The 16,966-nt window shown below is 36.9% G+C and overlaps 1 protein-coding gene across 1 annotated transcript in view; it reads left to right on the forward strand.

Moving 5' to 3' along the window:
* Positions 1-16,966, forward strand: part of zgc:136858 (uncharacterized protein LOC678543 homolog) — a 177,530-nt gene that overhangs the window by 70,470 nt on the left and 90,094 nt on the right. Inside the window, exon 14 of the mRNA XM_028807961.2 lies at positions 10,642-10,770. Within this exon, the coding sequence (XP_028663794.1) occupies positions 10,642-10,770 (129 nt within the window). The remainder of the gene's footprint in view (positions 1-10,641; positions 10,771-16,966) is intronic.

Genomic DNA, 16,966 nt, shown 5'->3' on the forward strand with positions numbered 1-16,966 from the left:
ATGACAAGACATCAACGATAGGGTGGAGATTAAACTCTTTACTTAATAATGTGAAGATAACAATTGGTTCCTCAAGGTCAGTTGTGTATTAACTCTAGGAAACTCAGAGAGAGTCATTACTGATAAAAATATTAATGGATTAGCTTAAAGAAAAATTACCAAGTTTAAGCTCTTAAGGGTTTATATTACTGATGATTCCTCAAGGTCCCAAAGCATCATCTATTTTTTTGTGTATCTAATGATTATTTATTGTGATTTTTACCTTCACCAACTTGTGTCAATTAAAATATACCATGCCGCTGTATACATTTCTGTACTTGTTCAATTTTCTTGCATCACAGCCACTAGGAAAACAAGGGTCAAAGAATAATGACAAAGAAGAGTTGTTCAAGGTATAGTAACTACCTGTAAGAACAAATTAATTTAGAAAAACAAAGCTATATTAAAGGAATCAGTAGGTTATAATAAAGAATACAAAAACTTGAAGAGTATATTTATTCAATTTCTATTCATTTTCAGTTTTATCCATCTATTCATCTATATTCTAAACTATTTATCAAATTTGGAACTGCATAGAACCAGTAATCCAGTAAACTTGAGTGCAAAATCTTAACTGTAAATAGACAAATAATATACATTTGTGTATGTATTTTTAAAAAGGAACATCTGTGCCAAATCATTACTACCATGGCTTTATGTTTACTGTTTTCTGTTTTAACATTATTATTTCTTTTGGATGAAGTTCATTTGTTATATGACATGGCTTCACTCCACTTCACTTTTGACTTTTCCTATAGCTTTCCTATTGAGGGTCATGGTGGCAACATGATAAGCCAGGCAGATCAGACCACCATATCTTTAGACACTCCCTGTCTTCCCAAGATGTACTCCATTAAGCTTGTGCTGAATCTTTCAGTGGACTGTGCCTTGGTACACCTCTAGTGGGAGGCTCCCATGTGCCATCTTAACTACTGTACATGACCAAGCAAACTCACCTTGTTCCAGAGAAGCAGCCGTTCTAAATTGGGTTCCTTCCATATTCAATATATATATTGCTCCTCAACATGTCATTGAGTAACTCTGCGCAGAAACCTAATTTTGGCTGCTTGCAATTCTTAGAGTCATTACTTTGGACGCTATATAGAGCTCATACGCATAGTTGAGAAGAGAATTATAGAATGACCAGTAAATTGAAAGCATTGTCCAAAGAGTTAACTCCTGCTTCATCACTTTGGTTAGGTACATTTGTAAAACAGCAGCTGCAGCACCAATTAATTAGTCAATCTCAATATCACCTCTACCTCCACCCACAAAGAACACCTCAAAGTACTGGAACTCCTCCACCTCAGGTTGACTGCTCACCTGGAACTTGAATGGTTTAAGTGATTCTGTTCTGGGAAAGGCCCATGACCTTAGATTTCAAGGTGCTAAATTTGATGTATCACGCAAAGTCCCTGACTTACATGTGAGAAGGAGGAGGATATTTCTGACGTTTGTTTTTTACTCTAATGGTTTAAGATGTTGTACAGGAATTTTACCATGATTGACCTTTGTGCTGTAATCTATCTCCAAGGCACAGGGTATGACACATGTTAATGGCCACTTGTCTCTGTCACAGGCTGAAGACTGAACTGGTTTTCATATTCCAGTTAAGGAAATGTTGTTTCACAGCATTGGAAACACTCATCTCATTCTGGATCCCACAGAATGTTTATTACACTGATCCCAAAATGTATCTTGCTCATGTCTCCTTTGATTGAGTAAACACATACTACACTTAAGTTTCCATAAGGTATCCTCAAACATCTGTTATGCTAGCTGTTTTCATACATTCAGTTTTGGTATCCACAATGTATAACCCCTACGATATTTGTATTCTGGCAGTATTACTGATAACCACAACCCTTTGCGTGAAGAAGTACTTCCTGAGTTAGATTTTAAATACACTTCTCCTTAATTTCCAGTGATATTGTCAAACAACTAATTCACTAATATAATTCTGAATATTGCAAACCCAGATTTTCAACACCAAATAAGTTTAATTAATTTAGCCTGTCAGATTAGGACAAGGTCTTTAGTCCAATTGGTTGTACTTGGGTGCACTGCTCTTTTTTTTTTTGTAGCAAGATTTCAATGCTGAGCTTACCACAGCTATGTAGTTCTGGTTAACTGGCAGACCCAAACTGGCAAAGTATGAGTGTCTCCTACCAACAACTGGTATCTCTTACACATCTGGCTTCTACCTTGCTATAGGGATAGGTTTCTGGCCTCCCTGTGATTCACTGTTGTTCAGAAAATGAATAAATGAATGACCATAATATGTGTAGATATGCGCTCCATAACTTCCATTCAGTCAATGTCCAATCACATATAAGTCCATAGTCCCATAAGGTTAGAGTTCAGAAATTTTCATTGGGGAATGTGACATAGTGGACGCAATTGGACTCAGCAAACGCAACAGCTTCCCACACACAACACATGTATCTCACGGCTCTTGTATTGTAGTGATTGCATTGCCAGTATTATACTATACTTTCAAATTTTTCTTTAATGTGTACTTCCCTACTTAAAAATAAAACGTTTACCTTCTAAGTGTTGTGGCACGTGGCTGGGGGTGGTACCCAGCCGGGATGCCCAGGAGGACCGGAGGAGGGCTTGCGCCTCCTCCAGACCACGAGGGGGCGACCGCCCTGGTTGCTTTGGGGACCATGGGCAGAGAGCTTTGAAGCTCAGCCCTGTAGTGGCCCGTGGTCACCGCCAGGGGCACCCTGATGCCTGCCCCTGGACCACAGCACTTCTGCCACACCCAGAAGTGCTGGGGGGAAGAGGATCGGGGACACCTGGCGTGCTTCCGGGTACGCAGCCGGCACTTCTGCGTCACTGGGGAGTGCCGGTGGAAGATTGTCAGGAGGCACCTGGAGCACATCCAGGTGGCTATAAAAGGGGGCTGCCTCCCTCCATTCGATGGCTGGAGTCAGGTGAGGAGCAGGACAGAGCTTGGTGGATAGGAGTGGAGGCAGTGAAGAAGGCAGAGTGAAAGAGGCCTGGACTTTGGGGGAGTCTTGGGGGTTTGTGTGCACTTATTCCTGTAAATATAGTTGTAAATAAACGTGTGGTGGTTCTTAAACATGTCTACCTGTCTGTGTCCGGGGCTCGTTCCACAGTGTACACTATCACTTTTAGTCAGCAGTACCCAGTCTCGAGTATCACATGTCCCTGGACGGTTGGAGCGTCCATATTTATTCAAAATAGGTATAGTACGATATCCCATATAGCTTTGGCAAATACTGTATATAATAAGGTGTTCACACATGTACAAATAATATAACATCCTATTTCACAGAATACATTGTGGACATTAAGTGGAGCATAGCTGTATTGAGTTTCCTATTGTAAGTCTAATTTACAGCCTTACTTTAACTGTAGTATAGTGGTGAGCAGTCTTTAAGAGTAATTTACTGATACTGTATGCTAATGCCGGTTTGTGAACAGTGTTCAGATGATAAGCATTGTCACTGCACATCTGTCAACCAATTGCTTAACTGGCATTTCACTAACTATGGAAAATCTATGATTCTGAAAGTCCTGATAAAAGCTGAATTTTCCATTTGTGAACTATTGCTTTGTCTGCTTCAGTAGCTTTATTGCCAGAGTAGTGGGTTGTGATGAGAACCCTGTTGCTATTTTTTGCAGCAAAGACACAAGGAATAGTGGAAAGGTAATTTTCTGCCAGTTTGTGTCTTAAAATAGTATTTTTTGCAGGAAATATCAATTTTTATTTATAGAGCACATTTCTACATAAAAGTGTAGCTTAAAGTGCTTTAAAAATAGTAAAAGAAAAGTTACAGTTACAAAAACAAATAAAAGGCAGAAATGGAAGAATCTTCAATGGAGTGAATGTAGATTAAGTTACATCAAGTTCATTGTTTTAAATGTTATATGTATAATTAAGTGCCTCTTTTCTCACTGCTAGCATACAACTGCAGGATTATTTGTGGTTTCTACAGCTATATCTGGGCTCCTGGAATGGTGTGTGTGTGTATCATGATGTGTGATATTATTTCTAGGTATATTTTTCAAACTTAATACAATTAATTTCAATTTAACTTATTCCATATACAGCATTTATCTTTAAAATGGCTCCATATGCATATATAGTTTCTTCTTCTTCTTCTTAAGACTTTTTGTGCCCTGTGGTACATAAGGCATAAATCTGATGATGCCAAGCAGATTTGTCAAGTGCCAGTGATTGTGCTTCTGTCCAATTCATATCCAATAGGTGAAGGTCCTTGTTAATGTTCTGCACCCAGGTCGTCCTTGGCCTGCCTGGTTGGCGTTTCCCAGGAAGGTCTCACTACATGGCTTGTTTGGGTAATTTGCTGTTGTTCATATGTATTAGATGGCTGAACCAAGACAGGCATCTTTTCTGTAGTTTGAGACAGATGGGTAATTGGGCAGCTCTTGTCCTGACTATATCTGTAGTGGTCATTTCTTGTCATAGTATGTGTATGATTCAGTGTAGGCAGCATGAATCAAAGCCATCAAATTTAGTGCGTTGTGCCTTCATGAAGGACCATGTCTTAACTCCATATACAGTAGAAGAACTGGGATGATCTTGGTATATATGGAGATCTGCTTATTATCCCAAATTTTCCTCAATCTGCTTATGGTACAGGATGCCTTACCAATGCGTATCTTGACCTCGGCCATAATGTTGTTGTAGGAAAGCAAGCTTCCAAGATAAGTGAACTCTTGAACGTTGTCCACTTGATTGCCATAGATGTATAGCGAGGAACCTGAAATGTTTATTTCAATTTAGTTTTTTTTTTTTTTAAAGGCAGTGTTTATACTGGAACATAGTGCCACCAATAACCAAATTGTTTACTTGGCAGAATTGCACAAATCACTCTACATTGCATTTTGAGTGCTGACACCATGCAGACCCATCACCCTATCCCAGCAAACATTGTCAGAACTGGCCTTAGTATTCAGATCACTGATCAACACCTTGATATTGTGCTGTGGGATGGGATTCTGTTTACCACATTTTCTAGGGTATTGTAGATAGCGTGTTTTGATGCTTCATTGGCATCTTCAGTTGGGCTGTAGCACTGGATGATGGGTACTTTGGCATGCCTTGTGATAAATCTCGCAGTAATAAGGATTCCAAGGATGTCGAGATGGTAGTGTTTCATTTCAGAAATGACTTGTGCGCATCTGCTAGGTGCATTGGGAATTCATATGTTCCAGCAACCCACTTTCATTGTTCTGCAAGCTGTAAACACCCTGTTGGTTGTTGCAAGCACATTCATTGGAGCCTGAGCTTCTTTTGGCTGAGATTCATCATAATATGAGTACGCTCACTCTGCTGTTTGCATTCAGCTGAGGCTTCAGTGATCTCATAGAAAACTGTGTCATCAATGTCTTTTTCTGTAGAAAGTTTAGTTTTTATGAGGATGGGGGACAAGCCCAACCTTAACTCTACCTACTTTATCCGAGCTTGGGACTGGCAAGATAACTAAGGTACCAAAGGCGGAGTTGCATATATAACTACACATAGAAAATTATTTTTTATATAGTTTTTAGGTTCTCTGGGCTCATAATCCAAGTATAGCACATGATAACATAAAATAATATAAACTAAACTAAGCTAGGATAACTTAGTAATGGGAAAAGGAAAACAAAATTTTACAGATCTCTTACAAAATAAAGACCTGGAGGTTTACAATTATTGAAAGCCTTGTCAAGTTATTGTATTACATATGGAGAAATGTATGATTCCATTATCTCTGCCCTGTCTGAAGTGCAATTAATTTGGTCAAAGTAATAGTGATGACAAGTGCCTCCTCAGGGCTGGTGGTGACCAAACCCTGCTGAATTTACTTCACCTTGAAATTGTAGGAATGTTCAGGAACTTTTGCAAGCTCTGTAAATGCACTGAAGTCCAAGGGGAAATATAAACTGAACTAGTTTTGAATGTATTATAATGGTGCAGGAGTCTTTTAAATGTCCCTGGAAGCTAGAAAGAAATCTGCCAATTATGCTGGACAGAATATTGTGGGAAAAAATGTGACTTGAGCTGTGAGGCAACAGTGCTAACCACTGGGAGAACAACAAAGAAACTAATAGAATTAAATACCAGAACAGTAATAGTTACAGACTGTGGCAGACAGGAAGGAAATATGAATTCATTAAGACTTGTCTCCCAAAGATTTGAAAGCAGGTATATTTTTCTTTTATTTCCTTCCTGACACTTTTGCTCATTCACTGCCATTGCTTCCAATTAAGCGCCAACACTATAGTATGTGGTTTCTTCTCTCCTTCTTGTTTGCATCAACTGCAGAATACTCTGGGTAATATTATTAAAGAGGTAGTGTGACATAGTGAGTAAAATCTGTCACATGTGAGATTTTTAAATAAATAATATGGAGCGCTTGGGTCCCAGATGGGCACCAGTGCAAATGGTGGAGAGGCTCCGGAGGGTTCAACGGGAAATTGCGGATGGGTGTGGCAACTGATTTTCTCGTTAGGGCTCTGGAGTCCATGATTGCAACAAGATTGTGACAGAGCTGGTGCTGTGGATGGAAGCAGGTGGCTGGGTTAAGCAATATAATGCTAAAAAATACAAAAATAAAAGTGTGCCTTTTCTACTTCAGTGTAAACCAATGTAAATTATGACATAATAAAGGTCTAATTTCTGTCATGTCAAATATTGTAATTAAATTGCAAATTAATTACTTCAGAGCTACAATTATGCATGGTCTTTGGATTTTGTGAGACGGTTTCGCTGTGAAGCATGCAGTATGGGGATGAAAATATCAAAATCCCGTGAATTAAACACAGTCGATGTGAAAAGTATTCTATTGATCAAAGTGGCTCTACAGCTATGAAGGACAAAGAATTGTGGGAAATCAAGATACAAAGCCCTGCCCATTGACCGTGCTATTTGTTGAGAACCTGAAAATGAAAATGCAAAGTGGAAATGTGTTTTACCTTTCATTTTTGCAGCTTTACTGTGGCTCAGGTTGAAAATGATATTTCAATGGGGTTATTTCATTTTTAATTTTCATTTCTGCAGCATTTTTGTGTGCAGACATTGAAAATGAAATTGCAAAAGAGAGATTACATTTTCATTTAATTTTTTGCAGAAAATACCTTCAATACAGGTACACTATAAAGCTGCAATATACGGTATACAAAGCAGAAATACTGATATACAAAGTAACAGAATGCAAAAAATAAAATGTAAACCACAAGCACAGGTGCAGTATAAAACTTCTAACAGGGTATAAGGTAAAAGGACAAAATAAATTCTCTGTGGGGCCTTCACGCCTAGCAAATCAAGAAAGAGAATGAAGGCATAATCTTACGGAATAGCAGAGACAATGGAAACTCATAAGTGAAGCCAAAGAGAACTATTGGATGTTCAGTCTGAAATTAAATAATAAAGCAAATGAAGCTTCCCAAATGGGCCCATGACAAGAGATAGAAAGAAGAACCCTAAAGCTAATGAGCATTTTATAAGAGATGCTTAGTGGTGCTTTAGAACTGTAATAAAGCCAGCAGAAGAAGATCTCTGGGTAGGGATGCTCCGATCGATCGATGAATTTGCACTACAAAAGACTCAATCAGTGATCAGTAAATTGGGAGATCACAAAAAACAATCTTTTCAGCCCCTGTTTTTTTCTAAACTTTACTGTAAATTAATTGCATTGCTTCTTTACACAAGGTAATACGGTAGTTTTTTTTTTTTGTAGAGAACTTCCTGTATGTTAACAAAGAGCAGCAAGTCAAGGTTTGTTTTACCAGACAGCTAGAGAAAATTGGAATATTAGCCTTTATGTTAAACAAAGTGGATTAATAAACCATGGAAAAGGAATCGGGGAAGTCATCCTGTGCAATTAAACAAACAGCAAGAAAAGTTCTTTAATAAAATTAAACCTTTTTATTTTGAACTTTAATTAAATTGGGACATTGTTTGTCTTAGTTTGGACCAAAAGCTTTTGTTAAGTACAGCAGTTTACATTTTTTCATTGGAAAAAGAAAAGATAAAGAAGAATTTGAAGGCTTGTTAGCTTAACAGCAAAATTTGTCTTTTACTTGTAAACCTGTTAAGCGTGTTAGTCTGGTGTGCTCTTGATGAACAGTTGATAAATTTATGGCTTTTTAAAAAAGTTGGACTGAGTTTATTACTGTATTTTTGTGTATCATGTAGAATAAGTTTTGGTAAGAAACAAGTACTCCATAATTAAAATCCATATTTATAATTACTCCTCAACAATTATGAATACCTAGCTGGTGCAGTGAAAAAAAAGCTCCCGTATATAGTAAATGCATATTTTAATAGCAAAAAAGCTGTAGTGCAACTAATGATTTAAAATAATTAAAACCTGTAAGTGCATGCATATTTACATTTAAGCAATTTTTAAATTGCCAGTATCAATTAATTGATTGTGTGTGTGTGTGTGTGTGTGTGTGCATACATATTATATACAGTATAATATATATACTGTATATACTATATACTATAGTACTGTATATCTAATATATATGTGATATATATATTTTGTTGGAGAAATGGTGAAAACTGCTTTTTTACTTTATTTCAGATAAGTACGTTACAGAAGTATATGAAACAATATGACAGCTTGTAATGCTTGTTTCTGCTCCCAATAATGTTTTTTTATCCTCATTTTGCTGATATTCTCAATGTTAGCTACCTTATTAAGCACCACTGATCCGCTTGGGATGTACTATGGTAAACCATCAACAATACGCTGGAGTGCAAAAGCTTATAAATTAGGATTTTTTGTAACTTTCAAAAACGTTTGAAATCTGCAGTTTTCTGTATTAAGCTTAATCTAGCTGGTTAAACAGCATGTAAAAACACATTTAATATTGTGATCACAGGTTCTGTTAGTTGTAGCCCGTTCTTAAGAAAATGTTTCCCTGAATATTTGGGTTATAGGCAGATGATTATTGTTCCTTAATGTTTCACTTTTATCTTTCCTCCTATTTCTGTGGCCATTGGGTCTGACTCTTCTCCGCAGCCTGTTTTCCCTAACGGTTTTGGCCCTGTGGTTGCCCAGCCCATATGAGCACCAGTTTCCTTTTACAGCCTGTCTGGATTCTGCATCTTTTGAACTCTCCTCAGATCTATCTTATATTTTGAGTCAGTCAGAAGGAAACACATGAAAATGGAATTTGTGTGTTTAATGAGCGCACCTGCATCTGCTCCGGGCCTTCATTTTGTCTTCCGAATTGAGTGCCTACTTTCTCAGGTCCCTACGTGTTTTGACTTGCTGGATTTGGCTAGTATTTTGTCTCTTTTTTACTTTGCTAGTATCTGACCATCCTGCTATTCCTCGAGTTTTCTGTGTCTGTTGAAATAAACCTAGCTGTCATGTCTGGTTCTTGCTCCAGCTTCTTAAGGAATCACATATTTGTATCCATCCTTTAAACTTTGTCATCTGTTTCTTGAACTTTGCCCAGTAGTCTCAACCTCAGAAGTGAATAGATTCAATGTCAATAGAAGTCAATGTATGAAAGATAATATGTCATCTTGGTCACTAAAGAGCCACAAGTCACACATTTACTGCCTAAATGTGTATATACTTCATCCATGTCAGAAAATCAGACAAGCTACTTGTGCATTACATTGTTAAGTTGTCAGCCAGGGTTGCCAGATGTCCCAATTTGAGCGGGACTGTCTTGAGTTCAACAGACATATCCCAAGTCCTTCTTTGCCTCTGAAAATCCTGATTAAACAAAAATTGTATGAAAAAAAATCTTAATCCAATTTGTGTATTGAATATCTAGTTAAAGAAACTCTCTAAATTTTTGTAGACAGTCTGGTGTACCACCTTTTATGAATAAAATTTGTAACTGTCAGCTGAGTCCAAGTGTTTGAATCATGTGTGTTCATGTGCTTGTGTCGTTGTACATTTCTTGTGCTCATCATGGCTGCTCATGTGTAATTCGTTTTGAAACTGAAGTGATGCTGATAAAGACTTTTTAACTAATAGCGTAGGTCATATCTGCATATCTGCATTCTATTTATATGTACCATGTTGTATTATATGAAACATAAAATATGTTACAAGTTATATCAAACATACCCGTGCCTAAATTTTAAATGAAAAAGAAATAAGTGAGGTGATACACAAAATCGCACAAAATGTTTACTGTAAATTCGTATTTATGTTAGTTTAGTATGCATTGAAATATTGCTGTTGTGTACTATTGTGATTATTCTCTGACTTTTTTATATACTTTATGTTCTTTTCTATAAATGTGCTTATTTACATATACTTATATGCTTAGATTATACATGTTTATATATCTATAATAATAATTTAATTAAAATAATTATTTTTTGTCGACTTTAGTTCCTTAACATTTTTTTTTGGTGACTCGAAATAGTGGCTGTCCCAACCTGTGATTATGGAAATCTGGCAACCCTATGTTAAAATAAGTACTATCAGAAAAATAAATTGTCAGTTATTGAAAATGTCCAAATCAATCGATATCAATAGTAATTAATGGGCTTCATAAAAATATACTGTAAACTCTTTTTGAAAAAGTAAAAGAAATTAAGTACAGAACAAAAGATGAGAAATGTGTTTTTTAATATATTCTCAGAACACCAGTGGGATTGCAAGACTTCGAGAAAACAGTACAGCCACTTACTGTGCTGTAATTACAAATAAAGGAGAACTAAAATTAGGCATTGGAGACATGGACATCCATCAGGAAATCACCAAGCACTATGTAAGTGAATTTTTCTTTCCTCCTTTTCTATGGCTATGAAAGACATCCAACAAAAGAATTAAAATATAATTTTCAACTTTATTTCTTTTTGTTCATAAACCCAAATGACATAGAAACAAAGAAACGTTTTTACATGAATAAGAACATTTAATTATGTTGAGAAGACCAATTTGCTCATCATGCCTGTTTTCTAAGCTGAAACAAAAGTTCTCACAAAAGACTCATCCAGCTGGCTTTTTAAAAAGATTTAAGTTTTCTTCTTAGTATTTGTTACCTGTTTTTTCAAGTATGTAATTCAATATGTAGATGCCTCTTGAAATAAAAAAAACTTGTAAGCTTCTATCATACAGTAGTTGGTTTTAAATTAAGTTTGTTTGAAAGGTCCTGAGCATAAAGTCTCTGTTTTGTCGTGACAGAGTCTTATGTGACACTATTTTCCGCTTTAATACCCTTTATTATGTAGCATTTTCCAGAATGTCCTAAATTCCATACATTACCCATCTGTCAGATACTGAAGTTCAGCACTTCCTCTTCCCCCTTCCCTTTTACATCTATAAACTGTGGCAATTAGAAAGAATTAAAAGAACAGGCAGGAGTTAAGATACATATTTATTTATGTATTATTGATAATATACGCACAATATAAGGTAACAGAGTTCAATGAGTGTTGGTTACAAACTAAAACAGTCAGATAGTGTGTTGGATGTATAATTTCAGGCAGTGCATAAACTTGTAGTTACACTTGATTCTTTCTAATCAGCTCATTTCTGGTCAGGTCACATCTGGTCTCCTCTCCTCTCTTCAGGATGAAAAATCCCAGAAGGAGAGAGGGACTTCATGCCTTTCCCAGCCTTCCCTTATTGTACTCTGATGCCCCTGAATCACCAATGAAACAGCTCAGGCACAAGTCCTTCCCCAGTTCAGCTGCTTTAAAACTTTGCACTACGGTGATGTAGCATTCACTAATGAAATAGCTCAGACAAACACAACCCCCAACTCAAGCATTTTAAACCAGTTCTTATTAATGAAACCCTGGGGTTAGAATAAACTTTTCCAGCTTCTTTGCTCTTTCAATATTATACAAGTATAAAGCTAATTTTACAAATAAAGACGTACAAAATATTTATCAACCTACTGTATATGCTAAATATTACTTATTTTTTACACTCCAACACAGTCTCTTAATAATATGCATTGTTTTTTTTTTTTTGTCTGGTGCAGGCCAAGGTTGGAACAGGGCAAACTGAATAGAACAGGCAACTATATCCTTAGTAGTCTCAATATAAACTCACATTTGCTTAATATAGGCAAACATTTTCTAGCTAGTATTTATAACTAATACTTATTATACTTGCATGTAATACTTCATACTTTTCTAAATTAAAATGCATTTTAAAAGTATGTATTCACATATAGTAATTGCCTAGGTCATTGTTTTTCCCTTTAAAAGCTTAAGCTATTTCAATCCCAGGATTGCTTGGACTAATTATGTTAACATAGCAGTGCATAATATAAGTCTGAAAGAAGGCTTCCTCTCTTTCTTGTTATGAAAGTTGTCTTTGTGTCCATTCTCAAGTAGAGCGGTTCAACTACTGTATACTGATCCCTGTATCAATCATATATACTTTTATTTTGTTGTTAGATGCGATTACTTTTTTAAGAACCAGAGGTCTACTTTGCTTATACACATTTTATCAAAATGCAAAGAACAATTAAAAAGAGTTGGGGCACCATGAAGGCACACCCTGTATATTGGATAGCCAAATCTCATATATTTGATAGTGAAAAAAATAAAGAAAAAAGGCAAAAAGGTTGTAAGTTCTTTTCAGACTGGAGTTAAATCAGCAACTGGCAAAGATGGAGGTGCTGTACCTTAAGAGGAAAGCAGACTGGAAGGGGCCGGGCCATGAAACTGTAACCTGGAAGTGATGTCACAGGGACTGGCAGTCATCCGATCTGTAAAAAAGTAGGAGAAGCGTTTTAGGCAGCAGCAGCAGCAAGTTATCTTCCAATTGTATGTCTGTAAAAGCATTCATGATACAAGTGCAGCATAACTGCTATTCCATTCTGCATTTTTCAGTAATAATGCAGTTATCTTCCAAACCTAGCTGGTGACATGAAAAGCAGTATACAGTGCATCCGGAAAGTACTCACAGCGTATCACTTTTTCCACATTTTGTTATGTTACAGCCTTATTCCAAAATGGATTAAATTCATTTTTTCCTCACAGTTCTACACACAACACCCCATAATGACAACGTGAAAAAAGTTTACTTGAGGTTTTTGCAAATTTATTAAAAATAAAAAAATTGAGAAAGCACATGTACATAAGTATTCACAGCCTTTGCCATGAAGCTCAAAATCGAGCTCAGGTGCATCCTGTTTCCCCTGATCATCCTTGAGATGTTTCTGCAGCTTATATGTTTCTGCAGCTGTAGACTTCCGAGACAGGATTGTCTCGAGGCACAAATCTGGGGAAGGTTACAGAAAAATTTCTGCTGCTTTAAAGGTCCCAATGAGCACAGTGGCCTCCATCATCCGTAAGTGGAAGAAGTTCGAAACCACCAGGACTCTTCCTAGAGCTGGCTGGCCATCTAAACTGAGCGATCGGGGGAGAAGGGCCTTAGTCAGGGAGGTGACCAAAAACCAATGGTCACTCTTGTCAGAGCTCCAGAGGTCCTCTGTGGAGAGAGGAGAACCTTCCAGAAGGACAACCATTTCTGCAGCAATCCACCAATCAGGCCTGTATGACAGAGTGGCCAGACGGAAGCCACTCCTTAGTAAAAGGCACATGGTAGCCCACCTGGAGTTTTCCAAAAGGCACCTGAAGGACTCTCAGACCATGAGAAAGACAATTCTCTGGTCTGATGAGACAAGGATTGAACTCTTTGGTGTGAATGCCATGTGTCACGTTTGGAGGGAACCAAGCACTGCTCATCACCAGGCCAATACCATCCCTACAGTGAAGCATGATGGTGGCAGAATCATGCTGTGGGGATGTTTTTCAGCGGCAGGGACTGGGAGACTAGTCAGGATAAAGGGAAAGATGACTGCAGCAATATACAGAGACATCCTGGATGAAAACCTGCTCCAGAGCGCTCTTGACCTCAGACTTGGGCAACGGTTCATCTTTCAGCAGGACAATGACCCTAAACACACAGCCAAGATATCAAAGGAGTGGCTTCAGGACAACTCTGTGAATGTCCTTGAGTAGCCCAGCCAGACTTTTTTCACGTTGTCATTATAGGGTGTTTTGTGTAGAATTCTGAGGAAAAAAATGAATTTAATCCATTTTGGAATAAGGCTGTAACATAACAAAATGTGGAAAAAGTGATGCGCTGTGAACATCTCCTATATATAATAAATAAAGTTCCTAAAAATATTAAAAGCTTAAAAGGGTCTATGCTTTCCAACTCACCCAACAAAGCAAAGAACTCCACAATAATTCCCAAGTTAACAAAAGACCACAACAAACAGGAAAGAAAAAGTAACTCATCAACCACCAGGGACCAAGGATGGAAGATGGATCAGAAGGGGTGTTAACACACTGATCACCTGCTAGCCATCTGTCACCTTTGACAGTCACCTCACTTCTCAGTACTTCTACTACCAGTTTATAAGCAGTCACTGAAGCAAGGGAAGCCGACTAAAAAAATATTGTTTCAGTTCTGCAAAAACAGGATATCACAACAGATATGGAAGAATATGCAACCAACGTCAAGTGGACTCAACAGAAAATGTTTTGAAGACTATATGCCTTTGTAAAGAATCCAAATATTTGTTAAAAGAAACCATGTATCACTAGTTGCAGGTTCACAGCAATACATTTCACAGCAATATCGAAAATATGAGAAAAATAGTTATGAAAAGCAGGGAAGAAATAACAAATGTTGTAGGGAAATAATAAAATTTACCAAATGTCAATATAAGAATATAAGAATGACACTTGTGTTTTACATAAACCATGATTTAGTTAATGTTTTCTATGCCAACTTTGATTGCTAAAACAAATATAACTTTATGTAACTGCAGCACCGCATGGTTCATCCTTTTGTCTTTACGTGGATAGAATTCCAGGAAGCGTTTTAAAAATCTGCAGTGATCCAGCTTATACACTGACATTTTTAAGTTCTCATTAAGATCTTCTGTAGTCCCCACTTGCTTTTGAAAGGGAACAATGATCTTTTTGCCAAAATATAAGTACAGTGATTACTGACTTTTGGCACCATTTCTCATTTTGATGAGATGTTTCTGGAACACAATAAATAGGTAAAAAATAAATAAATAGATAAATGAATAAAATAATTTGAAATATGCAGTTTTCATATCTTCACAACTGGTCTACAGAGGATACCACATTCCTTGCACTTCATTCTATTCTGGCACACCTGCATAATAAATAAACTGCTATGCCAGATTTCTCTTTATAAACTGTAATTCAGTATTTAATACCATCATGTCATAAAAGCTTGTCACAAAGTGTCGACTTTGGACTAAATGGCAATCTTTTCAATTTATTTTTTTGACCTCAGCATTTGGGGGTTAGCACCGACCTTAAACACGGCACCCTTAGGTCCAGGATATATATAGTGTAGGGTTTGATACCTTGGAAAGGCAAACCGTATTCCAATCTGCATGGGACAGACTCAGACACACACCCATTCTCACATTCACAAAAGACTAGTTTGGAATTACCTGTCAAAGTGGTCAGACGTTTGGGGTGTGGGAGGAAACTGCAGTTTCTGGACAGACATTTTCAGACAGTGCAAGTTCAGCCCAAATGAGACTGGGGATTTACACCATGGTCCCTTGAACTGTGAGGCAATATGATAATGTGATGGAAACGTTAATAATTGTTCCACTTTGCCGCTTTCAACATATAGATATTGTAAAATATTTTCCTCGATTGTAAACACTGTTGAATGAAGTTTGTTTTTAAAAATACACCATATTATTAATTGTAGGAAAATCAACATAGATCTTAATGTCTTTAGCATTACTATAGAAATGTAATTCTTTTCTTAGCAAAGAATTCTTATAAACACCTACTCAGTACTAGCCAGCCAAGTACAGAAATAATGATGAAATAGGAAACGGCCTATTTAGATAAACAGATCATAACAGAACCATGTAACCTTGATGGTAAGTGGAAGTCAATCTTCATCTCTTTAAGATGAGGATTAACATCTATTACAAGTAACCGCCTTTATTTAACACCTCTGTTTTTTACCAGACTGTTTTGCCTTAACAATAGACAGTACTGAAAGATACTTATAATTAAATCTAAGTCCTAGTATTTTCGTAAATCATATACTTTTGCCTAACATACATCGGAATATTACAGGAAAATTGAGTTTTGAGTTTTTAAAATTAATCTGTGCAGTACTCATTGTACATTGACAAACTTAAATTGAATTCAAAAAGTATTTTGTTGTTTAGTGTTTTATATTTGATACCACTTTGCATGTTGTAAGCTGCCATTTCATAGACGAAGTACTGAGACAAATGTAAATGTAAGCAGTGCTTGGCTGAAAATCATTCACATACAAAATGTCTTCATTACCCATTGACATTAGCAAACCTTGTTAAAATGTTCAAGATGCTTTGCCAAGCCAGCAATTCTCAGCTGCTGTTTGCTTTGAGATGTTTTGACTTCACTTTCCTGTTCAGCAAGTCAGGTTAGCTGACTGATTTGGTTAGTTCAAACCTTTTCACTTTTTATCAGTGATTCACTTGCATTTTGGATCATTGTATTTCTCATCATTAGAATCAAGTAGTTGCTGGAAATAAAAATGATCCTCAACAAGGTTATTTACAAGACTTTAGAGTCCAAATCCTAAAGGCACATATCTTTTTGTGAGCAGTTTTGTCAAATCCGGGCTCTCCCTCTTCTTTCATGTCCCTCATTTTTCTACTATATGAGAAGGGCATTCAGTGTCGAAGTGAACTACCATTCACTGAATCATGTTGTACCATAGAATATGTTCTTTGGCTTTGTTGTCCCAGCTGATGATGCTGATTTGCCTCTCTGTAAGATAGACCATTAGTGTCACTGAACCACTCCAACTGACTACCCAGGGTCCTCTAGCTTCGGTTCATACGGAAGTCTTAAGGTTTGTCTAGGATGCAAAAGAGCCATTCAGAAAACCGCATTCAGCAGGATTATGACTTCAATGATGGTTCCCTTTGCTTCCTT

The sequence above is a fragment of the Erpetoichthys calabaricus genome, chromosome 1, assembly GCF_900747795.2.
Source record: "Erpetoichthys calabaricus chromosome 1, fErpCal1.3, whole genome shotgun sequence".
NCBI classification, from domain to species: domain Eukaryota; kingdom Metazoa; phylum Chordata; class Cladistia; order Polypteriformes; family Polypteridae; genus Erpetoichthys; species Erpetoichthys calabaricus.